The sequence below is a fragment of the Myotis brandtii genome, unplaced genomic scaffold (assembly GCF_000412655.1).
Source record: "Myotis brandtii unplaced genomic scaffold, ASM41265v1 scaffold397, whole genome shotgun sequence".
In the NCBI taxonomy this organism is placed as follows: Eukaryota; Metazoa; Chordata; class Mammalia; order Chiroptera; family Vespertilionidae; genus Myotis; species Myotis brandtii.
This window is the reverse complement of record NW_005365229.1, coordinates 3,738,037-3,752,894: the sequence shown is the minus strand read 5'-3', so window position 1 is coordinate 3,752,894 and position 14,858 is coordinate 3,738,037. Positions and strand designations below refer to the sequence as shown.

The 14,858-nt window shown below is 52.8% G+C and overlaps 3 protein-coding genes across 7 annotated transcripts in view; 1 reads left to right on the top strand and 2 right to left on the bottom strand.

The window, feature by feature from the left end:
* Window positions 1-4,246, bottom strand: part of SEPT12 (septin 12) — an 18,073-nt gene extending 13,827 nt beyond the window's left edge. Inside the window, exon 1 of one of the 5 annotated variants that reach the window (XM_014545104.1) lies at window positions 3,196-4,246. Coding sequence is in view for 3 of the 5 variants with exons in the window: in XM_005872933.2 (XP_005872995.1) it covers window positions 1,044-1,191 (148 nt within the window). In the remaining 2 variants the exon portion in view is untranslated. Of the gene's footprint in view, window positions 1-1,043; window positions 1,633-3,195 lie in introns of those variants that run through there. The other 4 variants (XM_005872933.2, XM_005872931.2, XM_005872934.2 and 1 more) reach the window with 4 other exon arrangements.
* A 3,355-nt stretch (window positions 4,247-7,601) lies between these two features.
* On the top strand, window positions 7,602-8,397 carry SMIM22 (small integral membrane protein 22). Its single transcript, XM_014545085.1, has 3 exons — window positions 7,602-7,736; window positions 7,821-7,874; window positions 8,363-8,397. Exons 1-3 carry the CDS (start codon window positions 7,616-7,618, stop codon window positions 8,395-8,397), a joined length of 210 nt encoding a protein of 69 aa, XP_014400571.1. The 5' UTR covers window positions 7,602-7,615.
* Window positions 8,398-9,069: 672 nt separating this feature from the next.
* The window catches only part of ROGDI (rogdi homolog), a 7,340-nt gene continuing 1,551 nt past the window's right edge, over window positions 9,070-14,858 (bottom strand). Inside the window, exons 3-12 of the mRNA XM_005873006.2 lie at window positions 14,781-14,852; window positions 13,926-14,008; window positions 13,713-13,767; window positions 12,932-13,012; window positions 11,699-11,794; window positions 10,362-10,460; window positions 9,897-10,010; window positions 9,743-9,792; window positions 9,529-9,655; window positions 9,070-9,211 (exon numbers count right to left, since the gene is read on the bottom strand). Coding sequence (XP_005873068.1) covers window positions 9,170-9,211; window positions 9,529-9,655; window positions 9,743-9,792; window positions 9,897-10,010; window positions 10,362-10,460; window positions 11,699-11,794; window positions 12,932-13,012; window positions 13,713-13,767; window positions 13,926-14,008; window positions 14,781-14,852 — 819 coding nt within the window. The 3' untranslated portion in view covers window positions 9,070-9,169. The remainder of the gene's footprint in view (window positions 9,212-9,528; window positions 9,656-9,742; window positions 9,793-9,896; window positions 10,011-10,361; window positions 10,461-11,698; window positions 11,795-12,931; window positions 13,013-13,712; window positions 13,768-13,925; window positions 14,009-14,780; window positions 14,853-14,858) is intronic.

The following is a 14,858-nucleotide window of genomic DNA, read 5'->3' as shown; positions in this document are numbered from 1 at the left end:
CTCAATCCCCTCCGCCTGGTCTGAGTGCGTGAGGGAGGCAACCAATCAATGTGTCTCTCTCTCATCGATGTTTCTGTCTCTCTGCCCCTCCCTCTCCCCTCCCTTCCACCTTCTCTAAGAATCAGTGGAAAAATATCCTCGGGTGAAGATTAACAACCACAAAATTTTACCTTGTTTTACTTTTTAAAAAGTGGCTACTAGGAAATTTAAAAATTACATATGTGAAAAAAAATTATATATATGGCTCATGTTACATTTCTATTATACAGTGCTGCCTTAGAATAGTGTCCTTAATTGGAGATACACACTCCAATATCTTGTGTCCTGTTGTATCTAGTTTGTTTTGTTAAAAGTATAGTAGTTTTCTGGCGGGGTAGTCAGTTGGTTAGAGTGTCATCCTGATACACCAAGGTTTTGGGTTCCATTCCCGGGTTCGGGTACATATAAGAATCAACCCATGAATGCATAAATAAGTGGAACAACTAATCAATGTTCTTTCTCTCCCTACCTTCCTTTCTCTCTAAAATCAATCAATAAATTTAAAAAAATTAAAAAGTATAGTATTGACCTACAAAATCAATTGTGAATATATAAGAAAGCAATTCCAGGGCAGGTGCAGGGTAGAGGGAGTCAATGGAGGGGGGGAAGGGGAGAGGGGCCATCTGTAATACTTTCAAAAATAAAGATAAATTTAAAAAAAAGAAGTAATTCCAGATAAACTGGCCCGGGGAGAACTTACTAAACGCCAGGCACTGTGTTAAGCCAGATGAGGAAACTGAGGCGGAGAGAGAGAGGTCAGAGGCTGTGCACAAGATCCCTCCCTGCTGGTTGGTGGGCTTAGGGCTGGGACCAGGATCTGAGTGGGGTGTTCACCACTTCCTGCCTCGGCCTAGATTTTACTGCTCTGTTTGGGTTTGGTTGGGGCTTTATGGGTGATTTTTGTCTTTTAACTCAGTGTTTCCCAGATTTTCAACTACAAGGCCCCAAGAGGTGAGGCGACATGCCCTGCCCATTGGTCCTCCTGTGAGCCCCGCCTCACTCACCCACCACCATGATGTTGAACTCAAAACCCATCTTCATGGCCTTGATCTTCAGTTGGTCCAGCACGGCCTCGATGCCCACATAACCAAGCATCTCGCAGGAGGTGGGCCTTGATGAGCAGGGGGAGAGGGATCGCCTTAGGGGGTCCATCGTGCCAAGGGCACAACGATGCCTGGTATCTGGGTGAGGTGGGGAGAAGAGGTTGCTGGGGCTCCAAGGAGGAACATCTGAGTTCTCATTTTGAACCCTGACTCCTTAGTTCTGCTTCCAGATACTCCCACACATTATGCCCCTGGTCCGTCTATCCTCCAGGCGCCCATGGCCCAAGGGGTTTGGTGAGCGGTGCCCAGGGGAGCTGCCTCTGGAGGGAGACTGAACTCCCATCGGATATGCACCTTCCCAGGGATTTGTTCCTCCTGTACCCCAGCTCCCACTCCAGACCCAGCCATGCCCAGGCAGACTCTCTGCTCAGACACTACCCCAGCAAAGCCCAGCGGCCGACCTGTCGGAGACAGAGAGAGAAGCAGCCTCGTGTGGCACCTGAGGCCCTGGGCTCCTGTGGGAGCTTTAGGGGCTGCCCTGTCCTGGCAGATCCTGGTGCTTGTGGTGAGGGGGAGGGGAAAGGGTGACAGTTAACTGAAGAATCAAAGCCCCACTGCTCCCTGTGACACCACCTGGGGGCTCCTCTGCAGCAGGGAGCCGAGGGCAGGGACAGGTAAGCTGCTCCTCCAGGCCCGTTTGAGACACTACCCTGCAATCCTCACAACGACCTTGGCCTAGGACAGTGGTTCTCAGCTGTCAGAGACAGAGAGAGAAGCAGCCTCGTGTGGCACCTGAGGCCCTGGGCTCCTGTGGGAGCTTTAGGGGCTGCCCTGTCCTGGCAGATCCTGGTGTTTGTGGTGAGGGGGAGGGGAGAGGGTGACAGTTAACTGAAGAATCAAAGCCCCACTGCTCCCTGTGACACCACCTGGGGGCTCCTCTGCAGCAGGGAGCCGAGGGCAGGGACAGGTAAGCTGTTCCTCCAGGCCCGTTCGAGACACTACCCTGCAATCCTCACAACGACCTTGTCCTAGGACAGTGGTTCTCAACCTCTGGCCCTTTAAATACAGTTCCTCATGTTGTGACCCAACCATAAAATTATTTTCGTTGCTACTTCATAACTGTAATGTTGCTACTGTTATGAATCGTAATGTAAATATCTGATATGCAGGATGGTCTTAGGCGACCCCTGTGAAAGGGTCGTTCGACCGCCAAAGGGGTCGTGACCCACAGGTTGAGAACCGCTGGCCTAGGACTATAGACAGGAACCCAGGTGCCCAGGGCAGGTCCCTTGCCCAAGGTCACCTAGATGGTATGTGTGGCAGATCTGGGCTTCATTCAGCCAGTCTCTCTGGCTTCCAAGTTCATCTCCCTTAGCCACTCTGCCAGGGGATGCAAACTTATGACCTAAAGCAGAACATCCATGTACTTTCTTTGATCTCTCCATTACTGGTATCACAGTGTTTTAAATGGGCAGCATTGAAAACTCAAAGCATCAATTTAGCAAATACTTAATCACCTGGCATTGTTCTAGGGGCCATAGAAGGATAACTTATTTAATAATCATCATAGCCCATGAAACATGTGCTGTTACTATACTGTTTATAAATAACCCCATTTATACATGAGTCAAGGGGATTGTTCAAGGTCACACAACGAGGAAATGGCAGAGATGAAATCTGAGGCCACGGGCTCATCTTCTCTGGTCTCTTTTCTTATTCACACAAAGATCTAGATTTCCAATGTTATTTTAGAGATTGTAAGCCCTGGCAACTCTGGGCCCAGCCCATAGCTGATTCAAGCTGCCCTCTAGCTGGGCAATATGCTCTTCAATTTGCTACAGTCCTCAGCCTTCCCTAATGTTTCTTTAAAAAAAAATTTATTGATTTCAGAGAGGAAGGGAGAGGGATAGAAACATCAATGATGAGAGAGAATCCTTGATTGGCTGTCTCTTGCACGTCCCCTACTGGGAATTGAGCTTGCAACCTGGGCATGTGCCCTGACCGGGAATCGAACCTTGATCTCCTGGTTCATAGGTCGACGTTCAACTACTGAGCCACACCAGCCGGGCTCCCTGATGTTTCTTATACCAAATCCATCTCACTTTTTCCTCACCTATTTTCTGGCACCTGAGTTTACAAGCCCTAAGCAATCCTCAGTCTCAGATGTTGATAAATAGTTCTCAGACAGTATACAGATTTCAGGTTTTGCAGATCATAAGATCTCTGTTGCAGCTACTCTTCAGCTGTGAAAGCAGAAAGGGGAGGGCGTGACTGTGTGTCAGGAAACTATTAGGGTTGTTCTGTCCATCCACTCAGCTCTGCCCAATACACTTACTACCTGTCCCGTGCTCCAACCAGCCTTCTGTCCCTCTCTGCCCACACTCTTCTACTCCCCCACTGTCTACACATCTGACAAGAGGCTTAACCTTCATTGTCAAGGCTTGGAGGCTGGAAGTGGGGCTGGGCAGGGCCCAGGGCAGGACTGGGACAAGAGTCTGCTCTGAACGTGGTTCCGTTCCCAGCAGAAAAATCTCTCAAGTTACAACTCCACGGCTCTTGAGGGATTCAGCAAGGCTGGCCTCATCAAAGCCAATGAGAACTTTAGGTGCAGATGACCAAGGAGTGCCAGTGACCCGTGGTGTGACCTTGAGCCGGAGCACATTCTGCTTCTGGGAATGTCCCCTACGGAAATAGCCTCTCTGCAGGAAGACCATCACTTTTCTCCAGGAAAACCATCACATGTGAGTGATATGGGATTCTGAAAAATGTTGGGAAGAAAGTCTCAGCGATTGTGACCTGGAGGGTCAGAAAGCGGCAGTCATTTGCAAGACACTCTTGGCTATGGTGACTGGGAGAAGTGGAGGGGAGGCTAAAGCGGTCTGAGCAGTGTGAGGATGGCAGGTGAACCCAAATGTACACCAAGAACTAAGAACTAGAGGGAATCCCAGCCACAAAATGAGTGAGAGCAACACATGGTGTTGATGTTCTTTGTGAACGGTGACGCTGAGATGAGCTCGGCGTGCAGGATTGAGTTTAGAGAAGCAGAGGGCTATTGCTAGTCAGGCAAGTAGCAAAGCCCCCAAAGCTCTCATGGCTTTTATTTGGGGAGTACAGCAAATAACAATGGAGTACAGCAAGTGACAATGATTAACAGGCATGCTTATGAGATCATCTGAGCTAAGTTATACATTAAACTATTAATTTCCTATGTTATACAAAGACCCTTTCCACCTGCAGCAGTGCACCCTCCCTTGAACTTTTCCATGCCCTCATGGCCTATGTATCACCTCAAGGAAAGTTCTGCCTCTGAATAATAAGTCTTGCTTGCAAGACTTTGTTCTGACGTGGCCCACTTGCAGGCCCCCGCCTTTTCTTGGCAGAACGTCCTCTTCTAGTTAACTTCATTCCGCTTGACCAGCTACACATGGCCACTCAGTGCGTTTCTAGTGTACATCACTGTGCTGGAGACACTTCTGTGCCGAGTATGTCAGTCAATCCTCACAACAACCTGAAGAGAGGGGACATTGTTCTCACACACAGATGAGGAAACTGAGGCAGAGAGGGGTCAGGGACCGTGTTTCAGGTCACACACACACTGGTGGGTGTTAAAAGCTGGGACCAGGATCCGAATCTGGGGTCTGACTTGCCTGAACCCTCCTCTACCCATCATTGCTGTTTGGGTCTGGGGCCTCTTTGGTTGGTTTTGTCTTTTAACACCTTGGAGTTTCCCAGATTTTAATGAGGTGGTTTTACTTTCATAATCACAAACAAGAAACGAGGCACCCAGGGGTCTGGACTGTAAGACTGAGGGCCAGTGGGGAGGGAAGAGGACCGTGGGCCTTTTTATCACCCAGCCAGGCCAAGGGGGGGAGGGGCTGAGTTATTGGCCCCTCTCCCCACTTTTTTCCAACTGAGATAAAGTTCACATAACATGAAATTAATCATCAGCCATTTTAAAGTGAATAGATCAGTAGCATTCACTAGTAGTACATTCACAAGGTTGCAAAACCACACTCTACCTAGTTCCAAGACATGTTCATGACCCCAAAAGGAAACCCTATAACCACTAAGCACTCAGTCGCCCATCCGCCTTTCCTGGCAACCACTACTTTCTGTCTCTATGGATTTGCCTGTTCTGGACATTTCATATACATGGGATCATACAATATGTGGCCTTTTGTGACTGGCCTCTTTTACTTGGCATCATGTTTTTGAGGTTCACTCATGTTGTAGCAAGTTGGTGCTTCATTCCCTTTTATGAATAATATTCCATTGTATGGATAGACAATGTTTTATCTATTCATCACTTGATGGACACTGGGTTGTTTCCACCGTTTGACTATTGTGGGTAGTGCTGCTGTGAACAGTTGTGTACAAGCCTTTGAGCACTTGCCTCCAATTCTCTAGGAGTGGAATTGTTAGGTCATATGATAACACTGTATGTAACTTTTTGAGGAACTGCCAGACTGTTTTCCATAGTGGCTGCACCCTACTCTCTCCGTATTTTTACAAGAGAACATTCTAGTCGGTTTAAAAATATCCTCCCTCCCTTTGCAACAGGAATCTGAGATTTCAGACTAGGATGGAAGGTGTAAGACGGGGATCCCGGCAAAGAAAACCCCATAACATGATGGCCAAGGGCTCTGGGATCTGAATGCCTGAGTCCCAATTCTGGCTTCTCTGCTCACTGGTTGTGGTTGGCTTAGAATCATAGCCCCTAAAGATATTTCCATCCTAATCCCTGGAACCTGCGAATATGTCACCTTAAGTGGCAAAAGGGTTCTTTGCAGATGTGATTAAGAATTTTGCTGGGGAGATTACCCTGGGGGCCAATGTCATCACAGAGTTCCTTATAAGAGAAAAGCAGGAAGGCAGGCAGAGAAGATGTGGGTGTGAAGATGGAAGCAGAAATTAAAGTGATGTTCTGGGGCATGAACCAAAGAATATGACCTATAGAAACTGGAAAGGCAAGGAATGGTTTCTCCCTTACAGCCCCCAGAAGGAATACAGCCCTGCCAACCCATTTAGACATCAACCTCCAGAGCTGCGAGGTAATGAATTTGTGTTGTTTTAAACCACTATGTTTGTGGTAGTATGTTACAACAACAGGAAATGAATCCCTGAGATGTGTGACTTGAGAGCTGGTTGCTGAGCTTCTCAAGGCCTGTTTTCATATCTGTAATAATACCCACTGTACGACTGTAATAATACAGTGGGGATTAGCAGTAATACCCACTGTACGATTGCCATGAGGGATAAATTAGGTAATGTACATATAGCCTAACATTAGCTGATATGTTCTTCCCTACTAGATCATAAGCACTATAAGAACAAAACACCGTGTCTACCTGTTTTATAGCCAACCTCACGTGCTGAGTAGTGTCTGGCGCCTAGTGGGCCTGGAAATGTCTGTGCTCTGCAAGAAGGCAGGAGTGAGAGCTGCCTCACTGACATGGTCAGGGATGGCAGGGTTAGGGGCCCCAAGCCCCAACTTCTGGGCAAAGAGCTCTTTTGAGAGATAACCATAGGGTTATTGTGAGGAATAGAACAGAGAAAATAAGGATCTAAGACTTCTAATATGGTGCCAGGCACATCCCAGCAGACCAAGAAGGGTGGTGGAAAAGATACTTCTTCCTCTCTCCCTTTCCCTCCTTTCTTAAAAATTTTTAAAATTTAATCTTGACCTGAGGATATATTCTTGTTGATTTTTTTTTTTAAGAGAGGGAGGGAGAGAGAAACATCAGTTCACCTCTATACGTTCTGACCAGGAGTGAACCCGCAATGCTTTGGTGCAAGGGCTGATGCTCCAACCACTGAGCAACACCGACCAGGGCCAATCCACCACCTTTTGGTATATGGGACGATGCTTCAACCAACTGATCCACCCAGCCAGGGCTCCTTTCTCCTTTTCAATCTTCCTTTCTCCCTCCCTCCCTCCCTCTCTTCTTTTTCTTTGTCTTTCCTTTATTCATGGTCAGCAGCAGCTGAGTGCCCACTGTCCCAGGCTGCTTGTATGGTCTACTGAGAAAAAGTGAAAAAGCCCTGGGGTGAAGAGACTGACAGGCCTGTGACCTCTTCCTGAGACCAGCAGTACCAGCTGCTGTTGGGAAGCAGGAAGCACACTGCTGGGACACAGGCCCCACCTTCTGAGTTCTGGCAGCCCCGGGCTGGCCCTGGGGAGAGAGGGCCTGGTTGCTAAGGCCTCAGGTGGTATGGATCCGGAAGCAGGAAGTCTATGTTCCCAGGAGTTAAGGCTTCGAGAGCTTGGAGGCAGGTCAGGTCTTGATGTGGGGCTGCTGGGGGAAGTGGGAAGAGAAGGGGCTGGCCAGGTCAGGTTCAGGACCAAGGTAAGGGCAAGGAGAGGAGTGGAAGTGAAGTTGGGGCAGGAACTGGGGGCTAGAGGGACAGTGTGAAAGGGGCAGGGGCTGGACGGTGGGAGGCCTGTATGTGGCCTGGCCCCAGAGGAACCCAGAGCTCTAAAGGTTTCCCTCTGGGGGGTTGGGGCAGGTGGCATCCAGGACCCTCTAGCTGGGATGGCCAACCTGAAGGATCTGGAGACCACAGCAAAGGAAGTGCTGGGGAGACTGAAGAGCAACCAACTGTTCGAGTCCAAGTCAGACACCGCTTACTTCATTATCTTCCTCATTGTCCTGGGTATGGTCTCTGCCTCTGGCCCATCAGCCTCTCATGCCAGGCCCCAGGTGGAGGGCCATGTCTGGACACCTGTCCCACCCCCAGGCACTATATTGCTCCTGCTGCTGCTTATCTGCCTCAACTGCTGCTGCAGCCCCTGCCGCTGCTGCTGCCGCTGCTTCCGCTGCTGCTGCCACTGCTTCCTCCGCTGCTGCCCCTGCTGCCTCCGCTGCCTCCGCTGCTGCCCCTGCTGCCTCCGCTGCTGCCCCCACCACCCCTCCAGATCCCAGACAATGAGTGACAAGCAGGTGAGTCCCACTGGCCCTGGAAGGCCAGGAATTGCACTGGGATGGAGGAGAGGCTGCTGGGGCTCCTCAAGATGGGGGGTTAGCAGGGAACTGAGGCCTGAACCCCACTGGGGTCCCTCTGCTCCTCTCTGACAGGAGAACTCCATGAGACTGAGTAACTTGGCTCTGGAACCAAAATGAGGCGAGTCCCCCAGCCCCTCTGCTCACATGCCATGCTGGGCAACAGTAACAAGGCCTTGTCTGTCCAGAGCCTGAGTCTGAAGTGTGTTCCAACCTCCCACCAAGGGTGGGCAATGCAAGTACTCACTGCTCCCTCTAGGTGCCCACTTGGTCCCTCAGACTTCAGCGGCATGACTGACACCAGGAAACCTTAAGTAACTTGCTGGGGGTCATCCAGCAACTATCCATGGAGGGGGAGCTGGGCTCAAACTCGGGGCCCAAACCCCCAGGCAGACCCCTTGTCACCATTCCACTCAGCCCCTCAGCAGCCAGAGGACCCTCTCAAAGGAGGCATGAGTAGGCTAGGGGCTCAGTCACTGGGTGCTCCACTTGGCTCCTATAGCCAGGGACCCCCAGCTTGGTCCCTACTCAGACAGACAGACAGACAGACGGATATCCAGACAGAGGGGTCCAGGCAAAGTTGGATGATCTTTATTTCTTGGAGGCCCTGGTAGGATTGCTGAGTCAACAGTCAAGGGACCCCAGCTCATGGTAGGTGGCTTCTGTCTGCCCTTTCCTTTTCCTTCTCTCCCAACTCACAGCTTAGGGTCACCACCCACTCCTCACCTTCCAGCGGGAGGAGTGCAGCTGCCCCTCACCTGGGGGCAGCTCAGCAGGGGGGAAGGAGAGCCCTGGGCTGGGCTCCACCTTGAGTCCAAAGGGCAGGGCTTGGAATGTGGGCCAACTCCTGACCCCACCTTCCTGACCCACCCCCACCCAAAACAAAAAGCAAGTCAGCTTCCCTTCATTCCAGAAGTTCCAGTGTTCACTCCCATCTGTGCAAATGTGACGGGCAGGACAGGCAAGGAGGGAAGTAAATCGCCTGTAGCGCTTGGCTTGGGCCACACTCCAGGGTGTGTGTGGTAGGGGCGGGGACACCCTGGGTAGGGGCCACTCCTCAGGGGGACAGGCTCTTGGGTGCTCTGCTTAGAAAGGCCTGTAGCTCCAGTAGCTGGAGAACACCGAGATCTAGGGAGGGAGGAAGGTGGGGGGGCATGGTGAGTGGTGGTGCTGGGGGGCCTGGCCCCTGTTGCACCCTGTAACTCAGGTGAGATTTCAAGGTTATCCAAGGGCAATGTGTCAGGGAGAGGGTACTGTTGCCCAGCAGCACAATGGCCCATCAGCCTGGTGTGTGCGGCGGGTACAAAAGACCTTAAGATTTGGGGGTGCTTTGGCCCTGAGACGAGCCCCTGGAATACCCCCAAAATGAAGGGGCTATTGCCTGGCTGGCCTCATCTGTTTGAGACTGTGGCTCAGCCCAGACCCCACCACCCCTGTGCTCCCACCTTATCCTTGAGCTGCTGGCAGAGCTGCAGGGAGACGGTAAAGAAGACCAGGGCATCATTTAGCCACGGGATCACCGACTCCACTTTGTGCACATGGCTCACCTCCAGACGCTGGGAGCCCCACTCACTGTGGGCAGAGGGTCGGGTCCCTGAGTCCCGCAGCCCCTGAGGTGTAGAGGGCCCTCCAGGGCACCCCTCCCAACAGTGTACTTACAACATGGCTCCAGGGCTGTGGAGCACGGAGCCTCCAGCTGGGCGGAAGTTCTAGGCAGAAGAGCATCAGACCCAGTCTCAGGCCTTTGGGGTTGCAGGGCATGGGTCAGTGGGGGCAGAGGTCGGGGGTTGGGGGTTGGTAGGGTTCTGCTTACCTTGGTGGAATTTGGCTGCAGGGTGTGCAGCTGGTACACAGTGAGACAGAGCTTGTTGAGGTTGATGTAGACGTTGACCAGCAAGTCGGAGGGCAGGGCAGGGGTGAACATACGCTGGAGGATGGGGTGGGGGTGGGGGGAAGGCAGGCAAGTGAGATAAAGGCAGGGCAGGGAGAAGCCCCCCCAAGAACCACCTGGGGGAATCTCAGCCTTCATCATATGGACTGGGGCATCTAGCCTCTTCCCAGGTGCCTTGGGTAACTTCCTGCTCTGCTGGTTTGGGAACCACTGATTCAACAGGGTGATGTATTTGGGGGGACACAGGAGGGAAGCTGAGGACCCTATCTCAGAAAACTGCAGAGACATAGACATAGAACTCCTACTGATGACAGTTTGGAGCTTCTGACCCCTTGGCACCCCTGTGTCCCTTTCCAGGAACCCGCTGTCCTGGCCCGAGGCACTGACCGTGAGGCCACTGGCGGCAATCTCAGGCAGAGTGAGGGTGGCCGGGGTGGTCAGCCGGTTGCGAGCTCTGGTCAGTTGCAGCATCACGGCATCCATCAGCTGGAGGGAAGGGGTTAGTCACAGCTGCTGTAAGGGCTAATCCCATCCCCCCCACCCCAGCATCAGGGAACGACAAAGTTATGGTGGCTCCAGCTCCTGCCCTGGTGGTCCTGGTTTCAGGGCCCAAACCCCCCTAAAGTGGGGGCTTGTTAAAAATGCAGGTAATTGGGGCCTGGGGGGCGTAGGGGGAGGAGGGTAGGATGCCTGTACTATGTACCACCCATCCAGGAGGTTCTACTGAATGGGATCCTGTGGACTGGTCCAATGGGGAATGAGATGCCAGGAGTTAGTCTCAGGGGCATGAGGGCTTGGTGGATGGGGGTACAGGCAATGAAGGAGCTTACAAGGGGCCCAAATCTGGCTAGGGTGCAAGGGGCAAGGGAGGGCTTCCTGGAAGAAGCAATGGGGCAGTTGAGTTGATGCCTTAAGTCAGACATCAACCCCCATTTCACAGGTGAAGAAACAGAGGCTCTGAAGAGATAAAGTCACATAGCTTGTGAACTGTGGAACCATCTAGAACTAATTCCTTTCCTTTACCACAGAGCAGTGCCCTTACTTGGACTCCTCACAGCCCCAGCTTCCACTGTTTCCAGCTGTTGCTGTAGATGCTAGGCTGACCTGGCTCCCAGGAAAGGCAAAACTACTGGGAGGAGGCATGGGGCTGCAGCTTATATCCCCCCTCCCCGGGGCAGTCACAGTTCTGGGAGGGACCTTAGTCCATCTAGTTCCAAGTTTCATATGAAGAATCAGAGGTCCAGAGAGGGAAGGTGAACCACCTGGGGACTGGTCCAGGGCATCCAGACTCAGTTCTCCCCTCCATGCTTTGTGAATTGACTTTGTTCATTGCCAGGGTTTTTTCTTATTGCTGGTACTACTACTAGCAGCTACTATTTACTGAGCACTTACTAGGGGCCACTTTACCTCCATTATAACAATTGGTAGTCACTATATCTTATCCCCCTTTTGCAGGGGAGGATATGGAGGCACAGAGTGGCTAATTAAGTGACTTGAAGTTGTACAGCTAATAGTGGAGGCCCTAGGAGCAGAACCCAGGTCCGATTCTGAAGCTTGGGCTATGAGCTATTTGACTATGACTGGATGGACATGTGTACACTGAGAGGTGAAGGGTTAGCTGTCAGCTATACTTGAGGACATGGGGGCAGAGTTCTCCAGGAACCTGGTCAGGGGTCAGGGTGGGTGTGGGAAACCTGGCTCCCCTGTCCCTGCAGGCAACTCACCTTAAGGACCTCTGCTCCTGTCCTGAACTGGTAGCTCTCATCCCGGTTGTTGAGGAGGTAAATGGCTTGGCTTACGTGGTTCCTGGCATCCTGGATCTGAAAACAGTGCCCACGGTGTGGTTAGTGGGCTGGCCCCAGCCAATGAGCCCCCACTCCGAGGGGCTGTCATCCTTGGAGGGGTAGGTGGGTGCTGCTTGCCTGACTCCTCCCCCACAGCTGTTGGCTTCCTGCCCTGGCTGGGTGCATGCACATGGCACAGACTGAGGCAGGCTTGGTCCCTGGCCTCATGTAGCTCACTTTCTAAAGGAGGACAGATGGTAACAGAGTAAAGGCACAAGAAGCAGACTGCGTGACTCACACAAGGAAATAAACAGGGTGATGGAGGGAGTTAGGGGAGCCTCTTTAGATGGGGATCTGAGGAGGCCCCAGGGAGGTGATTCTTGAGCTGACACACATCACTCTTGTGATAAAAGCTTGTGGAGAGACTCCAGGTAGAGGGACAAGCAAGAGCAAAGGCCCAAAGATGGAGACTGCTGGTGGCCAGTTGTGTGGGGGAGCAGAAGTTGAGGCCCAGTCACATAGGTGTGGATAGGGAACATGGACGTTGTCCATGGAGCTATGGAGCAACCAAAGAATATATATGCATAGTCCATGGACACAGACAATAATGTGGTGAAGCCCTAGGGGAGGGACATTCATAATAGAGGAAAAAAGAAAAAAGAGAGCCTGACTCAGGTGGCTCAATGGTTGAGCTTCTATGAACCAGGAGGTCATGGTTCGATTTCTGGTTGGGGCACAAGCCAGGGCTGTGGGCTTGATCCCCAGTAGGGGGCGTGCAGGAGGCAGCCTATCAATGATTCTCTCTCATCATTGATGTTTCTGTCTCTCTCCCCATCTCTCTTCCTCTCGGAAATCAATAAAAAAATTTTTAAAAAAGAAGAGAGCCATGGGAATCCCCTGGAAACTTTGGGCAGGGAATGACTTGTTCAAGGGGGAGCCCTGTGGCTCTGGCTGAGGCCTGGGGACATACGGACAGGTTCTCCACCTCCCACAAGGCTAGGTTCTGGAGCCCAGGCTCCTCCCACCCCAGCTTCCCTGCTAGGAAACACCCTATCAGGCTTGCTGTGGCAGAAAATCCCCAGTGTCCTGCCCCTGGAGGCCTTAGCACCACTGTGCAGGCCTGCCCCTGCCTGTCCTGTGGCCTGAGCCCTGGCTGGGGGAGGGCCTGGTTACCTGCTGCAGCTTCCACTGCTTGTCCTCCCGGAAGGCAAAATGCAGCAGCTGGTTGTTCCGGGGCATCTTCAGGTTCACATCCTGATGGGTGAGAGTGGGGTAAGCTGGGCAGAAGGGATGTCCTTCTGCTTTTGGCCACTCTGAGCCTTTGAGCCAAGGGTGGAAACAGTGGTGGTTCAGGCCTCAGCCTCTCCTAGGCAGGGGAGGGGGGAGGACTCCCAATACCATGGCCATTTGCGGGGGTGAACATGCGGTCAGAAAACAGGAACTCATGCCCAAGAGGAACCACAAAGATATGAAAGGGAAAAGAAGCCAAGAAAGGGGAAGGTGGCTTCAGGTGGGAGGAGGCATGTGATGGTGGGCAGACGGGGAACATCTGCACAGGCTCATGGACTGAATACCCACTCATGAAGGACGAGGACCTTCTCCCATACCTTGGCACCTGGCACAGGGCCGGGTGCAGATGGAGCTCATGCTGGTGATTCCACTTTGATCTGGGGCCAGCCTAATCCTGCCAATGCCCATGTTTCACCGGGCCCAGACTCTGGGCTGGGCCATGTGCAGAGCATCCCTCTCCTGTGCTCAATGAAACCTCTCACTAATCTCTTGAGGATGCTGGGGGTTGTTGTCATTTACAGATGAAGAAACTGAGGCCCAGGATGGTCAAGGATTCTGCCTTGCGTCACACAGCCAGCCAGTGGCAGAGCTGAGATGAGCAGGAGGCCCCCATGCTCTTCCCCACTGGCTTCTCCACAGAAAGGGAGAGGGACCAGGGACTCACCGCCTGGCTCAGCGCGTCCCCTTGCAGAGTCAGCACGCCCTTCACCTGGTCTGTGCTGCAACACATGGGGGTCAGAGCAGAACCTGCAGCCTATCCCTCCCACCCCCAGGCCTTCCCATTGGGCCCTTGTGGCTCTCACAGGATGTTCCAACCCAGGTGTTCTCACCCCCCTAAGGAGCCCATCCCAGGGGTTTCCACCAAGCCAGGGCTTACCCACTGCTGCCCAGAATGAAGTTCTCTTGCCTGGCAGGCCCCTCCATGCCTGAGCCTGGCAGAGTGAAGCGGAGAGAGGCCTCCTGGGGGGCAAAGGGGAGTGGGGCAAAGTTCACCCAAGCCAGCCCAGAAGTCCCACTCCCAGGTGGGCGAGGGGAGGAACAAGATGGGTTGGCCTCACAGGAACGTCCTACCCAAGCCCCCAGGGCACCTTCCCACGGCTCTGGCTCCTGCCCCAGGGCCCGAGTTTCAGGTTCTACCTAAGCCAATACCCGCTCCTTCCACGTTCCCTGGGCGCCTGTGCCCAACATGGGGATATAAAACAGGAATACTCTCCCAGCTTGGTTAAGGTGCTCGGGTGCTCGGAACAGGGTCAGGGAACCCCGGTAGTCATGGCAACCCGCAATTCTGACCATACCAGGCAATGCCTGAACATTTGTGAGTTGACCGGCTTATCTTCAGGTCAACCTTGAGGCAGGTACTGTTATTTCCTTTTTGCAAATGACAGGGAGGCCCAGGGAGATTGAGTATTTATTTAGCTAGTGTCACAATGTTGGGGTCCTTGATCTCAGATTAAATGTCACCGCTTCAAAGAAGGCCTACCCCGTCCGGACCCCGAGGCTCTCCCAGACCCACAGCACTCACACAGCTGCTGGTGGAACAGGGTGATTATCTGCTGGCGCCCCCGACTAGGCTCCCAAGTCCACCGACGACAAAGCCCCGTCAGAACACTGCGCTCCGCGTACCCCGTAGGCGCTAGGGAGGCAGGCGCGGCCGGCCAGGGAGGAGCCGCACTAGGGAAGGCTGCGGAGGATGGACGCGCGCAAAGGCCCACGGCCGCCCGCGAGACCTTACCTTTAGGATGTCCTGTAGCTGCCTCAGCACGGCGTGCACTTCGTCGTGCAGCAGCCAGCGGAATTCCTCCTCCTGGCG

Excerpts from the sequence above, each read along its gene's own strand:
- SMIM22 (XM_014545085.1), top strand. The coding sequence starts at position 7,616 with ATGGCCAACCTGAAGGATCTGGAGACCACAGCAAAGGAAGTGCTGGGG. Across the intron at positions 7,737-7,820 it reads TATCTTCCTCATTGTCCTGG|GCACTATATTGCTCCTGCTG; the intron begins GTATGGTCTCTG and ends TCCCACCCCCAG. Across the intron at positions 7,875-8,362 it reads CAACTGCTGCTGCAGCCCCT|ACTTCAGCGGCATGACTGAC; the intron begins GCCGCTGCTGCT and ends TTGGTCCCTCAG.